The sequence below is a fragment of the Pomacea canaliculata genome, linkage group LG1 (genome assembly GCF_003073045.1).
Source record: "Pomacea canaliculata isolate SZHN2017 linkage group LG1, ASM307304v1, whole genome shotgun sequence".
NCBI classification, from domain to species: domain Eukaryota; kingdom Metazoa; phylum Mollusca; class Gastropoda; order Architaenioglossa; family Ampullariidae; genus Pomacea; species Pomacea canaliculata.
Window position 1 is genome coordinate 4,759,029 of NC_037590.1, and position 23,434 is coordinate 4,782,462.

Here is a 23,434-nt window from a genome sequence, read left to right on the forward strand (position 1 = left end):
AATATTTATTAGTTTGAAAATATTTGCATCAGGAGCAGATGTTAACGTTTAATTAATGATTTGATTTTTGTGTGTGCTACTATGATAATAGATAAATAGGACTGATACAAGTTGATTTATTGACTGCAATGAGTTCATGTTTAAAATAAGGACTTTATTCTAAATGTATACTATGTTAACTTTGTATTTATTCTCTTTTCACAGGTTGCTCTCCGTATTAGACCTTTAACAGAGGACGAAATTCTTCAAGGTGCACACCCAACAGCCTACAAAGTAGAAGAAAATGTAGGTTCTTCTTTGTTTAATAATAATTATGAATATTTGTGATGCATATACCCCTCTCTGATGGAGGAGCTTCTGTCTACATAAGTATGTAAAAATAAATTAATGTCACTCAAAAGTAGCCTACCTCTGTTCAGTCATCCAAAGAATATCTCATACATTCAAATGTCAGCAACAAATGTTTAAAAAACAAATGTTACTTTCAGTTCTGGCACACAGACTAGAACAGATGGGTTCTTAAAGACCTTTTAAAATACCCCACCCCAAGTATACATTATTTAACTGTGGGATAAAGGGCCAAGATATGAGAGCAAACACTCTCCATGTTTTTTTTCAAAAAAAAGAATCATAAAAGTCTGAAAATTAGGTGATGTATGGGAGTCCTGGAATGATGTAAAGCTGCAGCAAGCAGTCAAAAAAGTCTGATGTTGTAGATCATCTGAAGGGAATGCTATCGGCAGCCTTTCAAGAAATCACATTTCATACATCATCATATTATTTCACGGATGTTTAGTTCACTGTGAAATTATTGATAAAGAAAACACTGAAATTTTAAGATGTAATTATAGACGAATGAAAGACATTTAACTCTCTCCCTGTATGATGTGAAAAATAGGTATACAGTGAAGTAAAGATAGGTCTAGCTGAAATAAAGACAGGTGTAATCTGTTATCAGTTGAGAGGACTGCAAGCGTATAGAAGGTGCCTCTCTGTAGAATGCAGAAAGTGAATGCACCAGACTCTCTTCTTCCACAACTATTAAAGAAGTAATAATTTGAAAAAGTTAAGTGCAAGATACTATTTGCCTAAATCTGGTTGACTACCCTACTACCATTCTTGAGATAACACACCTACTGTGAGAATTGATGTTTTACACTGAGCCAGCAAATAAGGCTTTATCAGAACAAAGCAGCCAGCTCTGTGTAACTTGTGCCACATGCAGAGAAAAAACAGTGTTCCTGAGATGATACCTGGATTCAGGACAGCCAGTCCTCAATGTATTGGTCACAGGTGTGAACTGTCGCATCTTCAGACTGGTCTTCCATCTGCTGAGGCCTTCACAAAGTAAACATATCCATGCACTCTCTTAACTATGTGATGTTGATCTCTTTCTTTGCATGGTCATGTCTGTAAGTGTTTATCTCCCATCAAGTATTCATACATTATTGGGGGAAAAATAGGAACTTTCTAGTCAGTGGTCTCTGTTCTATAGTTGAACATACCATCACAAGCTCAAGTATCCCTTTAAGAACAGTCATAGTGGTGCTAATTAGCTTATATTTCTGTAAAATATGAAGTGATAGTGAAAACTATGTAAAACAGTAACAATAATGCAAAAGATGTAAAAAGTTAAAATACATTGCAGAGAAAAAAAATCTCAGGTAGGTGAAAGTTAAATTCAACAATCAGATGCTTGTAGTTGTATGCCAGAATGTTATGGTGATCACATTTCCATTGCTTCTTTTCTAGAAGTAGAACTATCAGGGTAAGTTGGTTATTTCAATCCCTGGTACTTACACTAGGTATTTGATTCTATGAGAAACATAAATATTTTATTTGATGTTACTAAATTTTCCATCAATAATTGATCAGATTTCACAGCTGCTAGCACCTGGTCTCGTTTCTCAGCTCTAACAAGTCTGCACACTACACAACACACAGTCCCCTCTGTGAAAGCCTGGATGTCCATTAACAAACTATGTATGATGTGTGCCATCCGCTATTGCTTTTATTTTCCTGGGACCGTAGTTATGAAACAAGGGCAAGTCGTTGCCCTGGGGCAACACGAAAAACCCAAGGAAACGGCGACTTGTTTTCGAAGTTGTCAAGCAGTGTACAGACTCTGCAGATGCTGTTTTATGCCTTGGAGTAAAGAAACATGAAGCAGTGTCAGCAAATGTGGGAATCACATTATTTATAGTTACAGTTACAAGACACTTTTCCTTCAGTTCACGATATTCGGATATTGCCTAGGGGACGTAAAGAGGCGAGTTTCATAACGACACATCCCTCTTTCCCATACCGTCGGAAATCTTGGTGTTACTGTCGATGCATTATTCTCTCTTGCATTTTACATCAGTGTAGTCTGTAAATCCGTCTTCTTTAAGCTTCTAAGGACCAGTCACAATCGACCCTTTATTTAGTTTCTGCCACAGAAAGGTTGATGATATCTGCTTTTACGTTATCAAGCTCTACTCGTCGGTCTCGCTAACCGCTTACAGGACTAACTTCACAATGCCACTCGTCTTTCACATGCGAAAAGCAGACCACGCTACACCCTTCACGACTATAGTCCGCCTAATCGATTGTCTTTCTCTGCAGATTTATGACACTTTCCATTCTTATGGTTTACTGATTTCTGTTTTTGTCTTCTGGGTTTGTCTTTTATTACTTGTCTGTAAAGTTGTTTCTCCTTCCGTCCTTCGTATTCTGTCCATGTCTTCTTAGTGAGCATGATTATGTGCTATATAAATCACACGTAACTACTACTACAAGATCGCAACAAATACCGTACCACCTTTGTCTTCACTGCTTTGATGCAGAATACTATTTTAAGCTTCTGATACCTGTCCATCCGATTCAGTTTATGTTGTTTTTCTCTCAGTCCCACACATCAGAGGGGAGGAATTCGACAGACGTTCTATCATCTTCTCAGACCCCACTCTTTGGAATTCTCATTTTCTTTCTCTTCGAACTGTGTATTCGTTTGAAGCTTGGAAGTCCTAGCTTATAAGTCGTAAGCAGTATCTTTCCGCTCTTTTCGCAATTTTTCACTTTCACCCATCCGCCTCGTTCATGTTTGTCATGATACGTGTCATATGCAGACGGATTTGGTTCTTATCCATTGACTGTAATCTTTCGTGTACAACTCGCCTACACACTCTACACACTAAAATGCGCTTTACAAATTCAACAGCAGTAATATTTCTTTAATATATTTCGTTTTACTGAGTACTCTCTATGGCATTTCAGGCCTCCCACTCAACTGGTTTCAGTCATATCTCTCAGATGGGACTTATTCAGTTATATTGGATGGCTGCGTGTCTCCACCAGTCTCTATTCACTCAGGAGTCCTCCAAGGTTCTGTATGTGGTCCCATCCCCTTTATCGTGTACACGAAGCCATTGACTACTCTAATTCAATCTCACGCTATATCTGATCAATCCTTTGAAGACGACACTCAGCTGTATACCAGCTGTTCTCCTTCTCAGAAACATACTGTATCCAGACCATCCAAGATTGTATTTCTAATAATAGACTATGAATGACCCAACAAGTTAAAACTAAATGACTAAACAAACAAACAAAATAAAAAACAAAAATAAAACAAACAAACAAACAGACAGAAGCTTTAATTTTTTTCCAAAGAGGAGAGCCAGTGTTTACCCTTCACTGCCTGTCTCTGTTTGGGTAACTTCAACTTCCTTTTGTAACTTCAACACGTAACAGGTTGCATAATGTCTGCTGAGTTGTCTCTTGATAAACATGTTTCTCGCATCTGTCATTCTGCATACTATAAACTCCGGAAGATCAGGTCCAATCGCCATACTCTGTCCATCTCAACCACCAAAGTTCTCATCTGCTTATTTATTCTAACCTACACTACTGTAACTCTCTTCTTGTTGGCTTCAGAGAGTCCAGAACTCAGCTGCTCGTCTCGTTTTCCGGGACTTGCAAATCTGAACATGTCATACCACTTCTTCACTCTCTTCAGTGGCTAACAAGTTAAGCCAGAATAGACTACAACCTCTCAGCTCTGTGCTGTGGATTCTTTGAAACCTTCTCCCTCCACTGCTTTAGTAAAATCTTGTCTGCCCCCACTCCAGTCCGAAACCTTCGCTCCTCATCAGACTTGTGCATTCTGTCCTCCCTCCCACAAAGACAGTCCACAAACGGACAACTGACGTCCTCCCTCTGGGCTGCTAAGCAGTGGAACTTTCTTCCACATCACATTCCCCACTCGGACTCCAAGGCTACATTCATACGCTGTCTGAAAACATATCTGTTCACAAAGTACTATCCCTGAATTACTATTAACTCCCTGGCAATACTGTCTGTCATGTTAACCATCATGTAACGACTCCATCTTACACTGTTTACAGTTCATCCATTGCTTGACGTTCTACTCTTGTACATCATCTTTGTGTTGTTCAGTGTGTCTGTGTACGTACCTCACTGTCCTCCGGCTGTTATCTTTCATTTATCATTAGTGGTCTGCATAGAGAGTGTATTTCATCTTGGCCGTGTTATTACGCGTTATAAGTTCACATTATTTTAGATTCATACTGTTCATGCACTAAAAAATTCATTAACTTTACTAACACTCCAAAGAGTATTCGTCTTGTTTCATGTTTTCACAGGCGAAATTCTTTGTGGTATCAAATACCGACGAATGAGAAAGATATCCGTAAAGCTTCCTATATACCACATGCTCTCAACTCAATTCTTTGGTATAACTGCTGTTAGATGTCTGTCACATGATTGATAGTCAAGTAAGTAAAACAGGCCTGGTCCATGACTTGAAAACAATCATATAATTCAAAGTGACACCGTGCCATCGAGACATACATAAGACCATTACAGTCGAACTTCTAGAAGTCGAAGCTTCAAGGGACCGACGAAAGAAAAAAAAAAAATCGAGCTACGGAAGGTTCGAGTTAAGGAAGTTCGTCAAAAAAAGAACATTTTTTTCACTGTGGACTTTTTATTTCTGCATGTGCTTACGCATCATTGTTCCCAGCAAAATAGACTGTTTTGGACGTCTGACGACAATTTCTCTTCATTTCTTTTAAAATAAACGAGTCGACGTAAAAAATGTTCATGGGTACATCTTCCCGCGACTCGATCAACGAACGCCGTTCAGCAAGGTTCTGGCCTCCTTCAGGGTCGGAAGTGACGGCCGTTCCCACGTGTTTCTATGCACAAAGGAGAATATGGGAGCGCAGTGTCGATGGGGGAGGAGTACACGATTTCACTCTTTCCGACGTATTTTCAAATGGTTTCAACATGCTGACCTGCTTAAAATTATTCGAGTTGTTGGAAACCAACCAATTGATGTTTAAAATTCGAGTAAGGGAAAATTTTGACTTACGCAAGGTCGTGTATTAACTAATCAGCTGTAGCCAGTTATGCAAAACAATGTGGCTGTGGCTTGTCTTTGCAAACAGGGTCTCACTGTTTACTATTTAATTTAAAATGACTGCTTTCTCGATCATTTCTTAAATAAACACATAGAAATAAATAGATGAAGAAACTATAGGATGGGATATTTATCTTGTGCACCACATTAAGTGACAGTGAGTGGCGTTTAGTAAAATGTTGGACGAATTCAGAAATAAAAAAAAAAAGTGAATTATTAAGAAGTGTGAAGAACAAATAAAATAATTAAAAAAAACCAACCAAAGCAAAGTGTATGCCCCTTCTTTTATAGCTTCTTCTTCTTCTTCTTGTCCTCTTCGTGCATCAGGTTGCACATAAGGCCTCGAACCAGAGTCCGCCACTGATATCGATCGGCTGAAACCCGCTCTAGGTGACCCCATGTCCAGCCCTTTCCTTTCATCTCCCTTTCCACTGTTCTTCTCCAAGTTTCCTTTGGGCGGCCTCTTTTGCTTCGGCCGTCTGGAGTCCATCGCAGGGCGACTGTGGAGAGGTCTGCTGTCTGCTGGCGGAGCACATGTCCAATCCATCGCCAACGCCTTCGTTGAACTTGCGTGGTGATGGACTCGGTTCCAGCCCTTCGGTGGAGTTCTTCGTTCGTGATCTTATTTGGCCAAAAGATGTTAAGTAGGCGCCTGAGGCATCTGTTTTGGAAGACATCAAGTCTCTTACAGATGGATTTAGTCATCTTCCATGATTCTGATCCGTAAAGGAGGGTGCTGATCACAGTTGACTGGAAGATTCTCAGCTTGATCTGGCTGATGTTTTTTGCCTTCCATGTGCTCCTGAGTGAGGCGAAGGCGTGGCTGGTTTTTGCCAGTCGGGCTCGAATATCCACCTCCGCATCCCCGGTGTTTGACAGTTTGGACCCAAGATATGTGAAACTGTCAACTTCCTCAGTCTCTTCTCCATTTAGTTTGATGCTGTCTTGGACTCTGGCGTTCACTCTCATACTTTTCGTTTTCCTTGCACTGACCTTCAAGCCAAGGTTTCCAGCTGTCTTTGATAGCACACAGTTCTTTTGGTTTGTATTAGGTTTTAAGCCTGCCTAAGACCGTATAATTATACATGTTACAAATAAAACTGTTAGTGAGGTGAAGTTTGGTTTCTCAGATGGATCACCTATGAACTTGAGCTGGTCAGACTTGTCCGACCACTTGAAAAACTAAGGACCTCTTCCTCTGGAATGGATTTTCACATCATATTGCGTAGTTAGTGTTGTACGGTCGTCAGCGACCGGCTGTTGGTTGAGTGTGTGGGAGAAGGGGCGACTTTGACGGCTGGCCTTGATCGTCTGTTTTTTAAACTTTGTTCGCTTTGTCTGCTATAATGTCTTCTCGGAACCCTTGCAATATTGATTCAGAACGTACGAGTCGCCGGTCAACCGAAGCGGTCGGCTTTGGCACGCAAATGTGCCCTGAGGACCTAACGCGGTGGGAACAAGAGAACAAAACGATCCAACAACAGCGCGCGGTCGTCCAAGCTTTTTTTTTTAAGCCCGTTGACAGGTTAAAGGGAGGAAAATGCCTTTTACATTCTGAACTGGCTGCTAGCATTGAGTTACGTGTTGTTTGACTAAATGTCGCGATCTGTTGAACTCGGAATATACTGATCCAGAAAAGAAAAAAAAACATATGTCATGTACGTGTATCCGCACGAGTATTAGATAAACTAAGCTTTCTGTACATAGAATCTTAAAGGCCAAATCACTACCTTATATGAGAACCATATGTGGTTTTGGCTACCTTCGTGTTCATTCACTTATTGCTTCCATCTGGCCTGACAAGTACCCTCATTTCTCTCTCCAGGTTTGAATCATTCTTTCCTGCCACAAAGTAGAAGTTCCATCTTAAAGTTAAAGGAAACATTGCCAAAAACAGGATGTCACTTAAGACTGAATGAAAGATGGGGACTAGGCACTAGGAACATTAGGATAAATGTTAATTTAGAACATATGAAGCATGCTTCAGAGTGACCAGTTCTGACCAAGAATTTAAACTGATAATTATTCTACCATGATTTTAGTATCAGAATGAGTAGCCAGGAGTTAATTTTCTTTTTTACTCTGCTCTTCCTATCTGAGTGTTTTATCATTTGTCTTGAGGAACACTTTAGAGATGAGGCTTAAGTGGGGGTAGGACTAGGGTGGAAACCACCAGATTCACTATACTGATAACTTTCCTTACAATCAGATTCAGCTGGAGTGTAAAGGGATACAGCCTCATATTCTGCCATACTTAAGCTACTTGATCTAAGGCCATAAATCATTTTTTTTCTGAAAAAATGGGCATTCTTGTTTTACCACTCATGAAATTATTTATATTTTTGATATACTGATATTTATTTTAAAATAATATTCCAAAATGAATACAATGGATAAAATTGGTTGCATCAAATTCATCAATTTTTCAGATGGTTGTATTGGTGGATCCTGCAGACGATCCCAGATGATGTCTTACGTGTTAATCGATCAAGAGAAAAACAGTTTGTTTTTGATTGCACTTTTGATGGAAATGCCTCGCAGGTAAAATGTTGATGTCATGTTTAAGTTGTTTTGGATAATTTATTTTAAACTTAACCAATTATAATTCCAAATTTCCACTCAGATGTGTATTTCTTTTCACCAGGGCTTTATCAGTCACTTTAGGTGCTGCACATTCCAATAAATTAACAATTATAAAGCTTATTTATCTATTAAATGACTTTTGTATGTGTTATTCATTGAACAAAATATTTAAATTAGGTTTTTATACTTCGCTCTCCCTTTCTTCTTTAGCAGATGACATGATCATAGCCCTAACTGTGGTTGACTGTTGTTAAATTGTATAAATCTTGCCCAGGCTTCACTCTTCCCCTTTTGCCCTTTTGAAACTCAGACCAGGTCCTTCTTACACGCACACACAATCTGTTTGTCTGGAATGCATTTCCCCGTGCAGCTAAACATAGTGTAATATCTATTGAGTCTATTGTTGCTAATGATAGGTAGAGATCTAAGCATTAAAAAACAGATCTAGAAAATAATTGGAGGTCTGTATAGCAGCAGCTAATGTTACTGATGATGTCTGGCAGGATGTTACTGAAGTTGTATGGCAGGTTCCATGTACTCCTATTTAATATGCCTTTGATAACTTCTTGGAAGATGTGATCCTGGTTTCCCTTGGGATGAAAGTTTTTCTTTAATTAACTTTAAGTTTGTCTTCACAAAGGGATGATATGTTTTTTGCAACTGACAAGACCGATCTTGTGTACATATGTGAACTTAATTCAGTGGGTCCCTTCTTTAAGCACTTTTTTTGTCATTGGCATAAAAGAAATCACCCAGCCTGCAAAACTATAGTGGTAGAAGGTACTACTTTGTAAAGTAGAAGTGTAGAAGGTGCTACTTTGCTGGAAAACAATTTATGGGCCTGTGTTTTAGTATGCTTCTATGCAATATTCTAAAGAAATTTTAACAAAGGAGCTTGTAAATGTGCAGTCTTTTTACAAACGTAATACTTGGTGAACTCAAAATTAAAAAACGATTGGCACATAGTAGAACTTTAATTGCCTTTTATAAAGAATTAGTCTTTTGGACTACAGTCTGTCAGCTATGGCTGCATTAACACCTCTGAAAATAATTAGGAGCAAAAGTAATATTCCTGTGTTCATTTTATTATACGTTTCATGAAGAAATAAAATATATTAAAAACTTATATTCAGAGAAAACTACTATGCTTACATAAAAATTCATAAACACATACACATTCAAGGTATTTTTTAATTTGCAGGAAGATGTGTATGGAGCAACCACAAAACTTTTGATTCCTAATGTTATCTCAGGGTACAATGCAACGGTGTTTGCCTATGGTGCTACAGGTAACTTGAATAATTTTCCAGGACATAGAATTAATTTTCTTTTTTTCTTGCTATCAATTAAAATGATAAATGGTTTTTCTCTTCGTTATTCATCCCTGTGTGCAATTTTATTAAAATGGAAACAAAATAGATCATTTCTGCAATAAATTATAAAAATAAAAATGCATTTTTTAGTGTACTATAGTGTTCTATTTTAACAGGAATTTAAAAAAAAAAATAAAGTATGGATAAGTGCAGAAGGATATTCACTATTTTCAGCTGCCTATCTCTAGCTCCTGAGCTGAACAGTTATGGTGAAGGTGAAACGCATCAGGGCTAGGTTATTGGTTTAGCAACTTTAATTATTTAATTAGGTGTGTTGTATAGCTCTTTTTTTTGCCAGAAAATCACATTACTAATTTATGCATCATTGTTAAGCAGAGCTGCATTTCTCTTGCTATCAGCATGGGAAGGTTGTAGTTCAATAATTCAGAGCAGGCTTAGGAGGAAGTGATTGCTGTTGTCTTTACAAGCCAAGTGTGTTTAGTGGAGAAAAATAAAACAAATATTCTTTCAAAGTTGGGCACTGTCTATATAACCAGATACATGATTTTAACGCAAAAGAGTATGCCAATGTAAAAATGTATCATGTTTAGCATGTTTTATTTATATTTTTGCTGTGTCCTTAAATTTATTTCTTATTATTAAAAAATCATTTTAATCATTTCATATATATATATGTTTGCTTTTAAAAAAGGCTGCTTTGTCATTTGTGTAGGGGCAGGCAAGACTTATACAATGTTGGGAACTGATGAGGAGCCCGGAATTATGGTTCAAGCCCTTAATAATTTGTTTTTGGAGATGAAGCACAGCAAAGAAGGATTTGGCCTATAAAGTCACCATGTCCTACTTGGAGGTAAACCATTGTGGAGACACATGAAAAAAACCCAAAAAACTATAAGTGGTTGGATTTTTGCATCCCTTTTTTTGTTTTCCTTTTTTCCCAACCACACAGTCTCCATCTACACTACTCTTTCTATCTCTCTGTGTCTCACACCCTACATATATAAAGTATATAAAATATGTGTGTGCATGTACATGCAGATGTCATTGATACATAAGAGATATGGTGTTCAAAGCACATTTGCTGTATAGTGCCTGGTAGTATAGTGGTTAAGACACTTGCTCACCACTGCAGTGAAAAGGTTTTGGCTCAGATCTTGTCTTGGGGACATTCTCTGCATATCTGTTTGCAAGCCTGGCTGTTGGGGGTTTTCCTCATGTACTCTACTTTCCTTTCGCCCTCCATCATTCTTTGTCCCCATAGTGTGAAATCGCCTCAACCAACTGGCTAAGAATATTTGCTGCATCTTTGAAAATTCATTGTTCTTCACTAGGGAAGAATAATATCGACATAAAAAGTTAGGATTTTATGTGTATGCTGCAGATATATAATGAGATGATCAGGGATCTTCTAAACCCTAGCTTAGGGTATCTTGAACTGCGAGAAGATGCCAAAGGAAATGTGCAAGTTGCAGGGATCTCAGAGGTCACTGCCAGATCAACTGATGAGGTATCATATTTTGTTGTCTTGTTGCAAAAACAAAAGCCCATGAAACATGTGCCATAAAATATTATTTTGTTTGTTTTTGTCAAATGTTTTGTCTTCTGTAATGGTTCGTGTTCATAGCATTATTACTTGTACTAACTGGGTCATAGTCTTTATGATTTATTGTTAGTTTTAGGTAAAGGCTCCCTTCCACACTAATAAGCATAATTTAAAATCTGCACAGGAGGACCATGGCATATACATTAAAATTGAAACTAGAAAATAGAAGCAAAGTTGGAGAGGCATTCATCTCATAAGTTGGACAAAGACTGGAACTCACTACCATTCTCCCTTCGTATCAGTCAGCTGAATGCTTGAGTTGGGCGTTAAAGATTTTCTTGCTCTAGAAATATCTCCTTCATCAATACTGCTCCCTCTGTATTTCAAAGTTACTCATGACTAAAATGTGTGTGTGTGTGTTGGAGAGTATTAACTTTTCCAAGTTCAGAGATCCTGTTTATTGGGATTCCATGGGATACGAGCATTCTAATTATTATTAAGTCATATCATCTTCAGGAAGGAAATTATATATGGACATGGCAAGTGCAGTGAAATAATTATAAGGTTATCCATGCTTTACAGAGTTGTATTTCTTCTCCGATCTGATATGCAAGTAAAATTATATAAAGAAATAAGTAGGGTAGTCTACTTAGTATAGCTTCTGCCTAAAAAGTGTACACTTCCCTATGCTGAAGCACATTTATGAACTTTGAAAAATACCCCATACTTGTCTACGATATTCCTGCTGTAGCTAAGGAACTGTGAAATGGATGTGCAAATCAATATCAGTAAACATAGTTATTTGTTATTCAGGAAGTGCCAGTTTATTAGCTTTAGCATTTTTTAAGAATAGGCTCTACTAAAAACCCAGCTTTTATATTCTCCATTATCTCACAGCAGTAAATAGAAAAGGCACAAGAAGAATCCATTTGCACCATGGTTACACAGGATATGCATGCCTCCGCTTTCATATATGGCGGGTGCATTCTGGTTTTCCACACAGATCGATCCATCAGTATCATCTGTTTGATAGCATGTAGCCATCAGAGACACTGTCAGTCTTTGTGTCCTCATTAGTAGTAAGATGTAGATGAACTCTGAATAAGGAGTTCATAAGTTAAATGAGAACCCTGCTGTTACAGCACAATTTTTCTGAGCTTTTTTGCTTCATGCATTTCCTTGTGAAGCAAATTAACTGGGCTGCAGGCTATGAAGTGATTTTTTTTTTCTTGTGATTGATCTTTTACTTTGTTGTAACAGATCTGGTTAAAAGAGCATGTGGAGATCCAAAATCAGCAGCCATGAAGTTTGAAATAAATGGCATTCACATATTAAATTTGACAAAAGAAAACAGTATTACACAAGATGTAAATGCAGTGCTTCAATAATTTACTGTTGCATTGAGCTTAAACCAAGTGGTGGTTGGTTTGGGGAAATCATGGTTTAAGTAAGCAACTTTTCTTACACAGCCAGAAGTAGGCAGAGCGCCAGCAAATGTTCTATCTTTTATTTGAATGGCTTTAACAAATTCCTTGGTGGCATTTCCTCTACAGCAATGTCTTGAAAGTAGACAGGTCCAATAGTTAGAAGAGGTTTATTTTCTAGGAATTAAATGACCTGAATTTCTTATAGCAGGGCAGTGAAAAAGTAGAGGGAGGGAGAAAACATTTTTTCAAGGGAAAACCCTAATCAGTCGCAAAAATGCATCTATCATTTGAATATCAACATCATTTAAAAACAAAGCAGTATCAAAACATCTGCATTTTTAAAGTGAATTTTTTTGCAGTGTATCATAATCAATGAACCTAGTTTCCAGTTCTAACAGCAGTGGGGAAAAACAGAAATTTGAACATTCCTAATGAAGATTTTTTAATTTGTTTGTCCATCCTTTGTTGCCATTTTTCAGATACTATACAGACTGTCATAGTGATAGCATTCATAAGTGTCAGATAAAAAAAAAATGTGCAATTTTTATTACAGGTGATGCAAATGCTAGTTAAAGGAAATCGTGAAAGAACCCAAGAGCCCACAGCTGCCAATGCTGCCTCTTCAAGATCACATGCCATTCTACAAGTGACTGTGAATCAGAGAAATCGTTTGCGTAGCACTATGCAAGAAGTTAGAACGGGCAAATTGTTTCTTATTGATTTAGCAGGATCAGAACGTGCTGCCAATACTCACAATCGTGGGAAACGAATGGTAGAAGGGGCTCACATCAACAGATCCCTTCTTGCTTTAGGCAACTGTATCAATGCTCTTAGTGAGTTATTATGACTTTTATGTTATTAAAAACATTTTCACACACACCTATATATATATACACACACCAGTGGTTCTTAACCGGGGTTCTATCAAACCCTAGGGGTTCGGTGAGTTGGTCTCAGAGGTTCGGCGGAGCCTCCGCCGCGGAAGTCAAGACACACCCGCAATTCGGGATGTCACTAAAGAAGGGTTTGGTGAATGTGCATATGAAACTTGTGGGTTCGGTACCTCAAGCAAGGTTAAGAACCACTGATATATACACACACACATCTTGTGTGGATTGGCATGTTTAAATCTGCTGGAGGAAATGATGATTGTATTTTAACACTTATTTAACAGTTGTTTCGTTCTTTGAAAAAGATGTCTTATTTCATAAATTGATCTTGATTTTAATGTACAATTTTAACTTAAAAAACCTTATTTTGCTGATTTTTGTCCATGTCTTTAGTAAACAAATCTTCTATTTTCATGTATCCTTGCTCGACAGGTGATAAAAATGGACCACGGTATATCAATTACCGAGACAGCAAACTAACACGTCTTCTGAAAGATGCACTTGGAGGTAATTGCAAGACAGTGATGATTGCTCACATCAGTCCAGCCAGCAATCAGTTTGAGGAATCCCGAAATACGCTTGTTTATGCAGACAGGGCCAAACACATTAAGACAAAGGTAAAAGATCTTTTGTATGATTTTTCTCTTGTATTTGGGTTCCAGTGGATTTTATGAAGGGATATGAAGAAAGGCTAGAAGAAGCAATAATAATGACAATGACAGTGATCATCTTTATTTGTCCGCATGGGCAATTTGAAAATGGGAAGGGGCTCTGGTTACAAAGAAAAAGTTAGAAATGAAAGTAAAAATAAAGTTCGTTGCAAGGTGCAGCGTTAAAAGATGATATTAGCAATAAAAAAGAAGGCTAGTGACAATTATATGTAATGTAAAACAAACAACAAACTTACATCAAGAATAATCATGTGGGGCACCTACACTCACACACACCACTGACAGACACTTCATCTGAGGTTGAGCAGTTTGACCGCAGGTGGCACAAACGATTCCAGGTGCCTATAATACTTTTACATATTGGCATGGAATAATGTTTACCTGAGCTTAATAATACAAATTCTCTCATTAGTACATGTTCAGGTATTGACAAAATGCGTGAAGCTTTCCTTACTATTTGTTGATCACAGAAAGAAGCGAAATCCCTCTGTTTGATAGCAATTATCTTAGAAGAGATGTGGACAATACTGTTCAGACTGTTCCTATCATGGACAGAGAGATTGCGAAAACAGCATACAAATGAAAAAGATGACTCAAAAAACGACTGGTAGAAACGGCCGAAGGCTGCTTGACTAACTGAAAAACTATTGAGCTTATGCGGAAGGTACATTCTTTGTTGGCCACGCTTAACGTGTTCAGTGTTTAAATTCCATTTGAGCTCGCAATCAAAAATAGTTCCCAGGTACCTGAAAGAGTTAACAGTTTCAACAGGTTTACTGTGTATCACACTGGGAACAGCAAGATCCTCTTTGCTTCTCCTAAAGTCTATATTTACTTCTTTTGTTTTGTCTACATTTAACTTCAGAAAGTTCTCTTTGCACTGCTTTACAAAATTTGTTAAGGCATTACCTGATCTTTCTTATGTTCCTGCAAAAGTGTTAACAATGCAGCGTCATTAGAGAACTTAATGAGGTAGCCATTCTCCTCTGTACTTCTGCAGCTGTCAGTGTACATGATAAAAAACAAGTGATAGACAACAGCCGTGTGGGGACCCGGTGCTTGTAACAACAGTATCAGAATAATTACTATTAACATACACCCTCTGCTGTCTGCAAGTAAAAAAATCCACTATCCATAAGACCATTTGATGTGGAAGATCAAAATCAAAGCCAGAAGGTATGGTTGGACTGTATTAATGCAGAACTAAAATCAGAGAAGAATAATTTAGCATGCGTCTTGGGCTTATCCAAATGTTTGTACATGTTTAGAATGAACAATTTGGCATCACCAACACCCCTCCCCTTCCTAGAAGCAAATTACAGTAGGGTCCAATTTACTTTCAACAGATGTTAAGATGAGATCTTTGACAATTTTCTTGATGGACCTTGACCCGTTTTAGAGATTCCGTCACACAGACTTGAGAAATTACTATGTCGTTATCAGAGACAAGAGACTGTCTGAGTTTCCTAACTTTATTGGAAAAATCATGGTTCTCAAAACATTCATAGAAGTTATTCAAAACATTTGGCAAGTCCTGATTGCTCATTGAGTTTGACTGATTTCCTAGTGCAGTCCGCATTGTGATTAACAGACATCATAGACTTGATCCTCTGTCAGGCATGATGAAGGTCACTGGCACAGTAACACAACTCTATCTTATCTTTATACTCTCTTTTCACTCTTTTGATCGCATCCCTTACCTCTCTATCTGCAGATCTTTTTCCCAAGGCATCACGGGTGAAATAAATATGTTTTTCTTATTTAGTACATGTTTCAAGCTCCTGGTTACCCACTGTTTGTTGTTTGGAAATATGACAATGGTTTTACTAAGTATTACAGAATCAACACAAAGAAATTTAAGAGGAAACAACATCTGTCAGTTCATCAAGGCAATCACATGAACTGTAGAAAAGAGCTGTAGAAAAGATCCCACACTGTACTATAAAAACAGCCTCGCAAACATTCAACTTTTTCATCTGTCCAACTCTTCACTGACAGGCTTCATGTGTTCACACCCAGGCCTGTACACGGGGATCAGAAAGCACTGTGGTGGTTGGAAGCCCCAAAGGAAGCTGCCATACTGTGAACACATAACTTTCATACGCTTATGCCTATGTTAACCAAACTGTTTGCTCATTCTTTCTCTTCTAAGCTGATTCCTTTGTTAGATTGTTCTTTTCTGGAGTATTGTTTCACTGTACCATGCTTGTTGGATGAATATTACATAATTCTTTATACCACAGGTGCGAAGAAATGTGACAGATGTAGCTTATCACATTGCACAGTATACCAACATTATTTCTGAACTTCGGGAAGAAATTGCAAGACTGCATAGCAAAATTCAAGATCAGGGTCGGCCACATGTGGCAAGCATCCTGGCTGTGCAGTGTAAGTGTCCTTGCTGACAACTGTTAATGCAGGCCTTTAGATTTAAAGCTATCACATAGATATTTTTGAAAAAATTATGGTTATGAATGTGGTACTTGTCTTGGGTTAGCTTTACAACATTTTATTTTCCTATTTAGCTTCCTTGTCAGTCAGTGAGTATCATTATCATCATCATCTAGCTTTTTTACTGCCAGTTTTACTAGTTTCCTGATCAGGATTTTCTGCTCATGTAGTTCATCTCTACTCTTACATAAGGCAAAGCTGCATTTTGTACATCATTGACAACATTAAAAAAAGGAATCAAAAATGATTAAAAATGCTATCAAAGAATACAGAAATAAAGAATTCTTTTCGCTTTTGGCAGCGGAGGTTCTTGGGTCTCAGCAAAACAGAGACAGAGAAGAGCTTAACCATTACAAAGAACAGTTACTAACCAGTTTCAAAGATCAGATGGAACTGAGGCGAACTCTGATGGAACTCACCAATGCCTCAATGGAAGTTAGCTTAGAGACCAGTCGTAACCAGCTAATTATCAGCGAGTGAGCTTCCTCTTCAGATTTTTGTATATTTATTTAATTAAGATGTTTGCAGACCTATAATGCTGCCTTTCGAAACATTATAAGTGAATTATTTAAACTTGTAATAAAATTTATTTATGTTTATGCCCTCTATTTAGTGAAATTTTGCTGTCACATAGGTAAACTTTTATGATATTATTCACGTTACTTGGGTTCCTTCAGTTTGGGCATGATTTTTAGCACTAAATAACATTCTTAAGTGAAAGGGGCTTAGATCATTTGCAAAAGGATGGATAAAACAAAAGTGGAGTATTTTAGAGTTTGGTGTTTTTTGTTACATTGGATCTTATGTATTTCAGATGGGAAGCTAATAAAGCCAGAAGATGGGGGGAGTATCCTCAACTCCAAGATAACAGATTTTTAGGTGAGTTTAGTTTCTGATCTCATATCTTTGTTTGTTTGTCTTTTTAAAGTAGTCTATGACTCTATGACTAGCCATATTCAGAATGTCATCTATAAGCCACTAAGATTTTACCATGTCTTCAATGAGGTAAAAATCGCATTGCTGAAACTATATTTCACTATTATGCAGAAGATGAAAAAGCATTGGAACTAGAAGGAGGAGATGATTTTTCTGACCCTGAGGAAATTCAGACAGCACGAGATGAACTGAAAGTCTTGCATGATGAGAAACATAAGACTCAACGCATCATTGCTACCGTACAGAAAGAGCTGGAAGTGGCGCAGAGTAAAACTCGTAAACTAGCTGAGGTGAGGTCATTCATTCAACTAGCAAAGGGTTAGTTTAAAAAAAAAAAACTGCCTCATTTGTAATCAATGACCAAGAATATGAGCTGGCTACAGTATAAGCTTTACCACCACATACTAGTTGTACAAATTCCTCATCATCCCCAACATTCTGTATAGTTTTACGATATGGATCATATTTACCAAGACAGAGAAATGATCCAAGCATTTGAAACAAGATACTTAAGGAGATTGCTCTGTATCTGTTAAAAGAACTCAAATCCAGCTATCACATGGTCAACATCTTTGTGGAGCCTCATAAGATCCTACTAGATAGAGTGAAACAGTGCAGGTTGGTCTGGTTCCGCCATGTCACCCAGCATGACAGTCTGTCCAAATCAGTTCTCCAGGGGTGCCACCAAGGTAGTTAGTGTAAGAACTAGATGGAAAACGTAAAGGAATGGATTGGCAGCTCCATGTAAGATCTGCTACTGCTAACCTCCAGGACTAGCCCAGAAGGTCACCATGGCCACTGCTGCATCTGATCAGATCCCTCCAATGGTGTGTACCAGCAGGCTAGCTTCATGAGTGGGCTGGCTTTCTTGGGGATTGAATGCTACCAGTTTAGGGATGGATGATGATACTAATACCTGTACATCTACATAAGTGCACATTTATAACTCTTTTTCTTTCATTCAAACTCATACGATTGCAGGGAGTTAGACACATTTGGCACTTAACATGTGCCACTGTGGAGTTAATGTAATCTACTAAGAAATAGAGATGCATATAGACCATGTAAAAAAATATGGGATGGATCAATGCAAATTTATATTGGTCAGAACCAAAATAAAGATAAAATGCAGTGTGTGGAGTGTTTAAACCTCCATAATTTGAAAGCAGCTCTCTTCCTTTCAAAGTTTATCAAGAAAATGGGGACAGCCATTTCAGCTGCTTACAGTTCTTACTGTGATCTTAACTGCTACATTTTCTAGAATGTATGTGTCATGAATTTTTAAGGAAACTTTCTCATGCCGTTGTCATTTTTAAGTGATATGGTTGATCATTTAGAAAAATGATACTATTCCAGATGATCCCAATGCGGGTTAATGGAGCTGACCAGCAGGAAATTATGTTCTTGCTGTGCCGGGTGCACCAGCTGGAAATTGAGAACCTGGAATCCCAATCCCTTAGTCTTTATCGAGACTTTCAGATAAAGAAAAAGGACATGGTTCTATCTCGTCAGCGTCACTATCGCAACCTTTCTGATGAAATCATCAAGCGTCAGAAGGGTCTTTTAGATGGTAAGTATCTTATTTTGCATACTCACATGAGAAAATTCTTAGCTGTATGCTGACAGTTTTTTTTTTACAGAATATGGCGAGTAAGGGTTAAAGGAAGGCAGTGTTGAATATATTGTCACAGTGTGTCACACACTGTTTTGATTATCTTGTTACCAAACTTGCAACATTTTTCTCTAGGTAAGCAGGCAACATCACAGCTTTGGAATTAAATGTTTATTCTCTCTCCCTCAAACTTTCTCCTTCTTGGTGTCTGAATTTTCATGAGCATGAGTGTGTTTGGGCTCATACATGTTCAATTGTATGTGAAAATGCACATACAGTCAAATCTCGCAACTATGCCACCTACCGGGACCGAGCAAAAGTGGCATATTAGCGAGAATGGCATCGTAGCGAGGGTTCGTAAAAACAGCTTTATTTGCTCAAGTTACCCGTCAGTCCAAAGCTCTCAAGAATCGTCTGCTGGCGCTAGCTGTCTCCTCTCATTCTCCCTATCACCTCTTCATCCTACGCCCCTCCTAACCACATCCGTGCACCTGCATCATGTCGCTTGTCGAACCCCTCCCTCTCTGCCTCTGTCACGGGGCTGTCACCCAGCCAGCGACCACCACCCCCTATCGCCAGCCTCCACCCTCCCTGTGTGCGTGTTATGTTCCATCCCACCTAACTGCTATGTCCCACACTACCATATACATGTAATAATCAAGCACTGCGCGGAATTTCACAACTTGTGTCTTTTAACAGTCACACAATAGTGGCATAGTAGCAAGAGTAGGGGGTAGCATAGTAAATTTATTTTGCATTGAATTTATAGTCGGGACCGAGTGAAAGTGGTATAGTACCGAGAGTGGCACAGTAGCGGGGTGGTATAGTAGCGAGATTTGACTTTAGTTCTTCCTGCTTTTCTTATGCAATTAAGTATAGTGTTAGTTTTGCCATGTCCTTTGCATTATGTTCTGACTTCCAGTAATTGTTGCAGATCAAGATGTCCTTCACCCTAAGGACTTAGAGGAAATGTACAAGCTGTATAGTCAGGAAAGGGATGAGAGAATGCAGAATGGAGAGGACTCTGGCACTATCACACCATTACCTAAGGTTCAGTATTTGACATTTTCCCAAACATGTCAGCCTCCTTAATTTTTGTGGGTGAGAAGGTTGGTGCAGTCTGCTCTATCCTCTCTGCTTCACTGTTTTGTTATTTCTAGCGATTGACAGATGATTTCATATAGACACAAGACTATTTCCAGTTCTAAATTGATCTGCTTTTATTACAGATTCATGACTTTGTAGATGTGCATTACGACATCTATAAACAGACGCTACAGCCCTCCATTTACCATTTGTGACTGTTGTTGATTGTTGATTTGGTACTCTAGAAAAAACAAAACAGGAAAAAAACCTCAAAGCACACTAGTTATCTATCTCCTGTGATATGATTCTTTTCTGTGGAAGATTTTTGTGGTGATTGACAATTCAAAAAGCACCAGATCAACATAATATATATAAATCACCTCTAGGTCTGTGTCACTCTGGATACTGACAATTTGAACATATTTTGTAAATATTATATTGGTGAATTTGCTCTGCTTCTCTGGCTTGTGAGCTTATTGGATGATTTTCTGAGAAGCATTTTGCAAGCTACTCTACAAGCAGGAAAAACAATAAAATGTATCTATTTGGTCTATCTTGTGACTGTGGTGTAGGACAGACATTCTCAACCTTTTTCATGGCTGTACCCCAAAAGGTGAAAGTATGTTTGTGTGTACCCCTCATGCATAAGTTTGGGCATAAAAGTACTTATTTTCATAATGGCATATGTGTTTACCTTTCTAATGCACTAACTGTCGCATGTATTTTGGCAATGAGTCATGCAGCGAACTGCCGACATTCTTCAAACTCTTTGGTTGTTTTAAACTTAACTACTACTATCACATTGAAAAAATAATTATTTATGTCGCTATATATCCCTGCATGACCCTTGCTGCACCCCTAGGGATATGTGTACCACCAGTTGAGAGCCGCAGGTTTAGGAGGATTTGTAGCCTTGCTTGCAGTTTTTCAACTGCGTTGAGAAAGCTTGGAGTGACTACTGGATTCATGTGTTTCATCATCCCATTTGTCATTCTTCCTCTAATCTTTGCATGTTATGTTGTGTGCGTCTGTGTATGTATTCTTATCATTGTTTGTACCATATTTTTAGTAGTATTTCTCCAAACTGCAAGTGGTATACATGTGATCTGTATGTGCTTTGACTCTTTATCACATTGTCATTTGTTTTTATTTGTGTACAGCATGTTGAGTCAGCTCTGTAGTAGAAAATGCACTATATAAATATGTTTATTATTATTTTCTCAGCCTCTTCTCTCTCTCTTGGCATTAGTTACGTGCATGCACATATTTTCTGTGCATGAGTAAAAATTACTGTACTCCGTTGATGTACACAAAATATGATTCAATTATATGGTCTTTAACATTGAAATTTGTTTGTTTTTGGTCCACTAGCCTTTGCCTCTGGTTGGTCTAAATTTTTACCCAGCAGCTGAAGAAAACCGGTGAGTTGGTATTTTTTACTGTTATTCATTATGAAAGCTTATAATAAGCCTTTTAGATCATCAGAAATTTATAAGCTTTCAGACCTTGTGCGGTGATAGTGTGCCTGTTAATATACATTAGCATATGTTTAATATTGATAGGTTGCAAAAGAAATGTAAGTTGGTTATGCTTAAGGATGATATGGACTATATCAACAGGTTGGGAGAGTATAAAAATACATATCATGTTTCCAGCAATGATTCGGCCAGTATTGTTTTTAGTTGCTGCAATGACAAAACAGCAGAAAAAACATTGTTTCTTCCACCTTCTTTGTATACACATATGCACGCAATCATCCTTGTGTCATTTATTCTTTCACTGTACCATGTTTATTTTTTCGTCAGAGAGGATGGAGCAAAGGTGTTTATGCAGAGTGCCAAAACTAAACATTTACGGCGCTCCCAGGTGCTCAGTCGCCTCTGGAGAAATGAGCAGGCAGGAGATGATGGTGATGATGACCAGCCATATACCCATCAACTTTCTTTGCCAGCTGCTCCCTCTCGCCTGTCTAAGACTTCATTTGAAGACAGGGAAATCATTGCTTCTAATACACGCAACATCGCGGCTTTGGCAGCAAGAAGACGAACACAAGCAAATGCATCGAATCAGGTGATCTACCTAGGAGGCCGACCATTATACCGTCCAGTTCCAGATGCAGTGGAGGATTTTCCTATGGTGCTAACACCCAGCCGACTTGCACAGCATAACAGGTTGACAGAGGATGGGGCATACCTGAATTTCAGTGATGATAATTTGTCACAAAATACTGTAGAAAAGACAAGTGTGCACACAGACAATAGCCTTCCACCTCTTTTGGGAAGTGAACCACAGTATACTTACAAGAAAGGAGATTCTGCAGAGAAGAAAAATACAGGCAGTTACATCCATGAAGTGAGTATTGGTATATAGGTTTAGCCATATGATTTTGAAAAATCATTCAGTACGTAATCCAATTTATAATACAAGCTAGCTTTTATTCCACGGTCTAAAATAGTCTTCTATACTCTTCTAATAATAAGTAACCCCTGCTGTACAAAAAATTATCTTTGTGTTCTGTTTATCTAAACAAAAAGAAAGATTAAGGGACTGTCTTCTTTTAAACTTGAAGTATTATAGATTTTTAAAACTTTCACACTTTTTTAATCCATGACAAGAAAATTCAAATATTTTATTTTTTGTCCTTATTCTTTAGTTTTCTAAGACACGAGCTAAAAAGAATGCAGGGAAAAAACTCATAAGATATCGACCACAAAATACTAGCCATTTACAGCCAGGTAAGGCTTATTTCTTCTTTCAAATTTAGCATTATGCAATCACCTGGACTATTGGGCTTTAATAGTCCTGATCTTTGTTTAGCAACAAAAAAGTTGTGTCAATGCCAGCCTACTGTCCTTGGATATGAACAGTCCTGCATTTACACGAGATAACTTTTACATAGAAATAAATAGTTGCAAAGCTGGATTCAGGTTATTCTTCCTTTAGTTTAAAGATATTTGCTTCCCGTTCTTTAATACCAATTGATCCTTCAAGGCATTAGAGTGGCCAGACAAGAGGGTTGTCATAAAGTGTTCCCACAATGGTAAAGTCTTTAGTTACAGTTGTTTCACATTTCTATGATGTTCAGTTACAGACACAAAAATGCAACGTTGAATGTTTAATCAAGAGCTATATGAACTTCAAGTTACCAAAAAAATATAGAGATTTCAATTCAAACAATTAAAAATATGGATCCAGCTTCTTGAATCAAGAACTCATAAAGAATTTTCATAATAGGAGATAACAACAGCAACCGTGCACTGTCATCAGGAGGTCAGCTAGCAGCACCAGTTCGAGGACAGAAAGGCAATGGACGTACTCGCACCAGAAGTATGTACAGTGTGGGCAGACTTTTATGTCTGTGTTCATCATAATCATTTCATCATTCCAGTTTTCTATTTCCTTGTGCCACATTTTCTGGCTATTTTTAACCATGAATCTCATCTGATGTTTTGCACTAAGAAATGCCTCTTTTATGTCAG

At 38.0% G+C, this 23,434-nt stretch overlaps 1 protein-coding gene across 1 annotated transcript in view; it reads left to right on the forward strand.

Moving 5' to 3' along the window:
* Positions 1 to 23,434, forward strand: part of LOC112575350 (kinesin-like protein KIF19) — a 28,601-nt gene that overhangs the window by 875 nt on the left and 4,292 nt on the right. The window contains 19 exon segments of the mRNA XM_025257134.1: positions 205 to 285; positions 7,852 to 7,881; positions 7,883 to 7,963; positions 9,207 to 9,294; positions 10,052 to 10,146; positions 10,148 to 10,189; positions 10,721 to 10,846; positions 12,863 to 13,142; positions 13,632 to 13,816; positions 16,114 to 16,258; positions 16,623 to 16,797; positions 17,136 to 17,200; positions 17,369 to 17,547; positions 18,614 to 18,827; positions 19,804 to 19,919; positions 21,327 to 21,376; positions 21,761 to 22,307; positions 22,609 to 22,690; positions 23,190 to 23,282. Of these exon segments, the coding sequence (XP_025112919.1) occupies positions 205 to 285; positions 7,852 to 7,881; positions 7,883 to 7,963; positions 9,207 to 9,294; positions 10,052 to 10,146; positions 10,148 to 10,189; positions 10,721 to 10,846; positions 12,863 to 13,142; positions 13,632 to 13,816; positions 16,114 to 16,258; positions 16,623 to 16,797; positions 17,136 to 17,200; positions 17,369 to 17,547; positions 18,614 to 18,827; positions 19,804 to 19,919; positions 21,327 to 21,376; positions 21,761 to 22,307; positions 22,609 to 22,690; positions 23,190 to 23,282 (2,674 nt within the window).